At 37.5% G+C, this 7440-nt stretch overlaps 1 protein-coding gene across 1 annotated transcript; it reads left to right on the forward strand.

The window, feature by feature from the left end:
• Positions 4718-6610, forward strand: LOC109844925. Its single transcript, XM_020414097.1, has 3 exons — positions 4718-4939; positions 5038-5100; positions 5176-6610. Exon 3 carries the CDS (start codon positions 5179-5181, stop codon positions 5644-5646), a length of 468 nt encoding a protein of 155 aa, XP_020269686.1. The 5' UTR covers positions 4718-4939; positions 5038-5100; positions 5176-5178; the 3' UTR covers positions 5647-6610.

The raw sequence follows: 7440 nt of genomic DNA on the forward strand, positions 1-7440 counted from the left end.
CCCCCCCCCCCCCCCCCCAAAAAAAAAAAAAAAGGTTATGCAAATAATTTTTTTAAGAAATTGCTACGACATTCAGGTATGAGTATAGTCTTATATTGAAAAGAATAGTAAAGAGTAATAAATTGGAGTTAGAGTTAATACATAATAGCTTAAGGTTTTATGTTAAAACTAATTTTTAGTTTTTATGTAAAGACCATCAACTCTTGACTGTGCGTGACTTCTCCCCAGCAAAAATTATATTTAAAAAAGTTCTTCAACAAATTTTTACGTTCAATGGGGCTAATGATTGACACGAAATATATTGTCATCTGTCAGATTCAACCTCTGCTCATTGCCGACCATAACTTAGTCCCAAATCTTGGTAATAAGGCATCCGAGAGGACCACAAGAGCTTAACTTTTGCAGGTGGAATGCCTTTTTATTTCCGAGACTTTTTATTCCTATCCAACACTTCTTCAATAAATCTAGGATACGCCCAACATGATGAAACTCTGCTTTGCTTAAACTCTAACTGAACTTACATAGTGTAGTGCATTTGATTTTGTTTCTTAATACATATTAGTCAACAGTGTGATTTATGTGGAGAAGAATTGGAAAAAGCAGATTTTTGGTCATAAGTCGACTCATGCACAGGCATAAGTCGACTTATGGTAAGTCTTGTTGTGACTGATGCTTTGAGAAACCAAACCAACGAACGCCGAGAGAAAGACCAAACAAAACACAAACACCAAGGTTTTACGTGGTTCGGCAAATTGCCTACGTCCACGGGGCAAGAAGGGGGTGGGTTTTCACTAATAGAGAAGGAGAGTACAAATTGAGATTACAAATCGCTCAAACGAACCAACTAATCTCACCAACAAATCTCTCAATCTCTCAACCAATAACCCTAACAAATAGCTCAGAAAGATCTCTCTTTTTCTGTGCTCCAAAACCCCAAAACTCTCCTCACAAAACCCTCAAATCGTATTGGTATTTATACCAAAACAGAAACCCAAACAGACTGCAAATAGGAACCTGAACTTTCCAAAAAACCCGTCATAAGTCGACTTATCAGTCTGCATAAGTCGACTTGGCAGAGCGAAAAACAGCAACTGGAGAAGAGATCATAAGTCGACTTATCAGACCTGATAAGTCGACTTGGCAGAGCAAAAAACCAACAATCCAGAGCAGAACGTAAGTCGACTCATGCACCAACATAAGTCGACTTACCATAAGTCGACTTATGCCTGTGCATGAGTCGACTTATGACCAAAAATCTGCTTTTTCCAATTCTTCTCCACAATTCTCCACCTCGGCGAAGTTTTCCCAAAACTGAGCCGACACCAACCAAACAAATGCCTCACATGCTGAGACCCAAATGAGAGTGTGAACACTCACCCCAAATGTCGATGTCGCTCACCAAATCGGCTGCATCAAAATGACTGCCTACGTATCCTTTGCCCAAGGAATCAAGCCTTCACGTAGTTCACCCAAACGGCCTCCAAAGGCCCTCAATCAAATAGAAAAGTCTGCAACTCTTCTCCAATATCACCAAACGATCTGCAACTGATAGTATTCCCAATGACCCCAAATTGAGACAAATCAAACACCTCCACCTGAGGTAAACCAATGGCCATATCCAAACTATATCTACCAGCTGCAACTGAATCCAAAACCAATCCATCATCTGCATCCAAAACCAAATGATCTCCAACCTGTGTCACCTTAGCTGGAATCCCAAATGACGCAGTATGATCTGGAGTATGTGGAGTAATCTCCACCCAACGTGGAGTAGCATCACTCTCCACCTGCTGCGATATCCAAATGACCTGATCAACACTCTCCACCTGCCGAGAGTCAAAAGTGACATACCTGCTCAGAACAAAATCAGAAGCTCCCAAACGATAATCAACTGAGCCTCCGAACCCCAAACGCGCAATCGGATCCAATCTCACATCCACGATGTGACCAAATGCTGGGTATCCAAATATCCGACGCGACCCAAAATCTGAAGCAGCTCCACCAGATCTAATAACTCCTAAAGCAGCAGTCGGCGACCTATGCATAAGATGACCCAAATATGTCGAAGCCCGCACACCAATGCCAATGCTCGACATCAAACGCCGATCCTCCTCCAGAAAGGAACGACCCATCGAAACTGTCATCTCATCTCGTCGCCCCAAAGTCTCCACACCAATGAAGTGTCTCCTATTGCCGTGAGCTCGGCACCAACGCAAGAAAGGACCCCTACCAAAGCTGAAACAATGAGTTACCTTTCTGCCAATACACTTCTTCCAATTGTTGTTGACTTCTAGGACTTTACACCAACGGGAACTGGTCGCGACCCAATAATGCCTAGAACAATCACCAACTGTGGAAACCAAGATACGATTACCTCCCAATGATGCCTCCTTGGAAGGCCCCCAAATGCCTGACTGAACACCTCCAAAAAGACCCCTCGCTCGATGGATAGAAGTGCCAAACTCCACCACGGTCTCGCTCATCCTAATGTGCTCACAGGACTTCAATCTGCAGGTCATAGCACTCCTCAACAACCAATGCACGGTATTACCAATCATATACCCCAGCACCAAACAATGCCACAGTCTAGCCGAATCTGATGAAGTCGTCATTTCCCTATCAATCACCGTGCTTCCGTGCAAATAATACAAATTTCTTCTTCTGACGCCCTTCATCACAATCATGGACCCAAATGTAACCTTCAAGCGTGCATCCGCCAAGGTCACCCTATAGCCAGCTGCCTCCAAAGCTCCAAGTGAAATGATGTTCTTCTTCAACTGAGGAACGAACCTCACTCCAACCAACTCCCGAATCACCCCGTCACTCATCCTGATCCGAACAGTACCAATACCACCAATAGAGCATTTGTGATCATTCCCCATGAGCACGAAATCCCCTCTTTCCAACTCCTGAAAGCTGGAGAACCAATCCCTCCTAGGGCAAATAATAATAATAATAATAATAATAATAATAATAATAATAATAATAATAATAATAATAATAATAATAATAGTGTTACGATGATTCACACTGCAGTTTTTTAACCTCTAAATTGCCGTTCACCTATTTGCACACAGTGGCATCTTCTACCTTTCCCTCTTACCTCTTTGGAAAAAAGTGTTTTGTTAGGGTCACTATGGTATTATTGAAGCTTAGCAATTTATATAAGTTGTTTAAAATGGCCGTTTGATTTGTGTTTGGTAAAACCATGCTTGAACATCATTACGAGTGAAAATGACTAAAATAAATACAAATTTATCTTTATGTTTATTGGTAGTAAACAATCACGTTAAAGTATATAAGAGCATGTATAGTATATAAATTACAAAAAATATAAGATACTTTTAAACGTGCTCAGATTGTTTTTAAAAGCACTCCTTAAAAGCAGAAGCAATTTTAATAAATCAATTTTAATAAGTATACAGATTTGTTTTACCAAACACAATTATCAACTTAGCATAAGCACCCTAAAAAAGCAACACCAATTGGTCCTTTCGTTCGTTAAATCTTAATATTTCGACCAAGTCCTTAAATCAGTTAAATTACTGTTAGGTCCCTTGATTCTTTTAGATTATCTTAAAATGGAAAAATTTACAAAATAGACTTATTTTACTAAACATTTAGCAAAATAGACTATTTTGCTAAATATTTAGCAAAATAGAGGTCAAAAAGAGGTCTATTTTACGAATTTGGATCCTCTCAACTACAAAAAAATAGTGGAGAGACCATTACTTTTAATTTCAATCGTTGATTACTTAATAGGCGTTTATGATACAATCTAAATCTAACACTTACCATACCCCGTGTATTGCACTTATTCATAATTTGCACTAAAAGAAAAAATCACAATCACCAACTAGATAATCAATGGTTGTGATTATGTAGTGATCTCTTCACTACTTTTTAGATAGTGAAGATAATCTGAATCCCTATTTTGCTAAATATTTATTTTGCAAAATTTTCTCTTAAAATTAGTCCCTCTAGTCATAAGAATTGCTATAACATTCCCCAATTTTTCAGGTTGTCTCAAATTAATCTCTCCAATCAAAGAGCAAAATAATACCAAGATGAACTCAGAACTTGAGGGCTAATGCCAAAGAAGATTAGAGATTTACGGGACTAATTCAAAAAACCTATTGAAAAATAAGAAAAAGAGTAGCAATGTGCTTATCCGTAATCATCTGTGGACCCCGCCATCTTTTCACCGTTGGATTCAGTGTTAGGCATCTCTTTCACCCCTTTGCTGATCTGTACTATCGCTATAGCAACCTTTGAGCAATAAACATTAGTTAATTAATTAACCAAATTAATTACAAATTAAGCTCCGAGGAAAACATACAAACTTATAATAAAAAAATTGATTCATTAAATTTTCTTTTTTGTTCAAGAAACCAGCACGCCGTTTTCTTGAGATTGGTGGTCCCCACCGCCAAAACAAAGGCGTGGAATTCGTTCCTAACCGCTGATACAGTCTGCCAAATTTCCCCCAAAGGTCAGTACCTCTTGAAATTAATTAATTAATTGCTTTTGTCTTAATTTTTGGGAAAAATTAGAAAATGCAAACTTGTAGATTTACTGCTTTTCATGGTATTTAGTCCAAAATTTTATTTGGGTTCCCTGTTTGGATTGAGATAGTTGATGGGTTTTTGATAAAATGGGCTAAAAGCTGCTGAAGATCTTGTTATTCCATAAGGTAGTACACCTGTTTGATTCTGTTTTTTTTTTTCCTTCCCGTTTTTTATGCCGTTTGAATTTTTACATTTTGAAACTTTTTTGGTCTTTTTTAATAGTTTCATGTATAGTTAGAGTGTTGGTCAATGGTTTTTGTGGTTTACACTCTTAAGCTATACAATGTTCAGATATCAACCCCTATTGCTTTTGATTCCAATTCCTCAAAGCTGCAATCTTTATTCTAGTCCATGCCCTTTTATCAAGATTGGTATGGATTAGTATTATTGAAATTTCTTGAAATCTGCTGTTTTAGTAAGTTTCTTGAAATGTTAGACAAATTTTCATGAATGATACATCATTTTTCAGGTTTCTAGGAGTTCTCACAGATTCTCACCTAATTAAAACCTCAGTAGAAACAGTTTGTTTCAGGTACTTTTATCATTTTTCATCTGACTAGTATATATTCAATATTCTCTAGAATTAAATTTGGTTTTGTATTTGTAGATCATGAGGTTCAAAGAAGGGAGTAGGGTTGAGGTGCTGAGAAATAAAAAGGAAGCTTATGGCTCTTGGTTTCCTGCAAGAACTTTATCCAAAGTTGGAAACATGTACACTGTTAGATATGAGCTTTGTCTGACAAGCAAAGGGGAGCCTATGATAGAGAAAGTGCCTGAAGAAGATATTAGGCCATGCCCTCTGCTTGTGAACGAAGGGGAGAGTTGGGCTGTTGGTGATATTGCGGAGGCCTTTGATCTTTGCTGTTGGAGGGTTGGAAAGATTGCAAAGATTTTCAGGGATAATTGTTGTGTTGTTAGATTGTTTGGCTCCATCCAGCTTAAGAAGTTTCATGTCTCTGATCTAAGAGTTCGGCAAGCTTGGCGTAATAATAGATGGATATCGCTTGGGAAGGTATACATACTGAGCCTGATGATTTCAATCTTTAATTCCTTTTGTTCCTGCAGTTTAGATGTGTAGAACTTTTCTTTTGATATATGATTTTTTTTACCTTTTTATTGAATTAGTTCTTTATGTTTGATTGTTTGACTGATTATTCAGTTTCATTGAAAGTAAGCTGCTTGTATTTATCATCAAAATTATTGTGTTGTTGGACGCCACCAAAAACCGGTGCTTATCATATTTTGTGGAGAACATGGGAAGAAAAGATAATTGCACACGGCTCATATCTTAGTCTATGCAAACAGGCCCACGACGTCGAGCCATTGATCGTAATGATCTTATACTCTTATATGCGTTCACTGTATGGTTCTCTATTCCTTCAAGTTCCTCATTGTTTTTTCCCTCTCCCTTATGTCTTGTGTTCCCGGAAGGGGGAGATAGCAACATACGTTAACTTAGAGAATATCAAGCTTTTCTTCTAGATTGTCAGGCTTTCCTTATGCCTGTTTTGATGCAAACTCCCTTCACACATTCCTGTCACTAACCAATTAAGTATCTTAGAAGCACACATTTTTGTTATGACTCATGCTTGTGGTGCATACTTTTCTGGATCTCATTTATGCTTGTTATTTTACATCCTTTTGACAAAAATGCAATCTCCGCTAATGTTCCTGTGCAAAAAAGTTTCAATCTGGAAACAATTGTATCGTCTATAGGTACTGGTGATGTATACATTCAAGATTTAGTCAATCATATGTTCCTGAATATTTCACCTTACACATATGTGATCACACTTATTAGTGAAAGCCATTATCTGATCATGCTTTTTAGGTGAGATGAAAAACCATGATTATGAAGAACCATGATAACGGGCAACTAACCAAAGTACTGATGGTTATGGCATGGTCTTTTTATAATAGACAAAAGAAGAGAGAAGGTGGGGCACGGAGGGGGTTTGTTTTGGTCAAGTTTCAGTTTTATTATGGCAGGTTCAATCTATTGTTGAGATTGTATTCCCTCTTAACCTTCATTCTCGCGAATATTTAAGGGAATTAAGTGTCACATGTATTCCTTAAGGTCTCGTTTGGTACGCGGGAATGGGGTGGAATGGAATGATCATTCTCACTTCTCATTCCTTTCTACCAAACACACCCTCTTTTTTGAAGTTAGAATGCTCATTCCCACTTCTCATCAATTCCCACTTTACGTGGGAATGAGCATTCTCAATGAAATGATAGGGAATAGGCATTCCCACTTAAGTGGAAATCAATAAAATATATAATTTTAAAATACATTCATTCCCACTTCATTTTATAAATTACACCTAAATGTGAGAATGTGAATGATCATTCCATTATCACATTAATTCCATTCCATTCCTTCTTTTATTCTATTCTCATTTGAGTCAACTGCGTACCAAACGAGGCGTAAAAACTATCAAAAGTATACATAAAAAAATGTGCTAAGTATTTTTATTACGAAAATTTCAATACAGTGAATAGAAAACTAATTCTTTTTATACGCACTGTTATGGAAATAATTATTATACCTTTTTTTTATCGCAAATGATTATACTTTTTAGTTGGAGCCAATTAAGCACATCTCACAAATCCTTGATCTTAGCAAAGTCAGTAAGGAACCAACCAAAATATTGTACGTACCTTGGATAGGGGTCAAAAAGTTGATTAAAAAGGTTAAAACACAATTAACGATCTCACCAAACTAATGTTTGGGGTCAAATGACGCAATAACATAAAGATTACTCCCCCGTGAAACACGGGTCTACGCTTTGACGAAATAACCCACCATCCTTTTCTCCCTTTGAATCCCTTCTCCTGTCTTCTACAGGGGTAAAGTTGTCAACCGGCTCAA

This window comes from Asparagus officinalis, chromosome 6, assembly GCF_001876935.1.
Source record: "Asparagus officinalis chromosome 6, Aspof.V1, whole genome shotgun sequence".
Classification (NCBI taxonomy): domain Eukaryota; kingdom Viridiplantae; phylum Streptophyta; class Magnoliopsida; order Asparagales; family Asparagaceae; genus Asparagus; species Asparagus officinalis.

What these genes read in the sequence shown, in the direction of transcription:
- LOC109844925 (XM_020414097.1), top strand. Translation starts at nt 5,179, where the DNA reads ATGAGGTTCAAAGAAGGGAGTAGGGTTGAGGTGCTGAGAAATAAAAAG.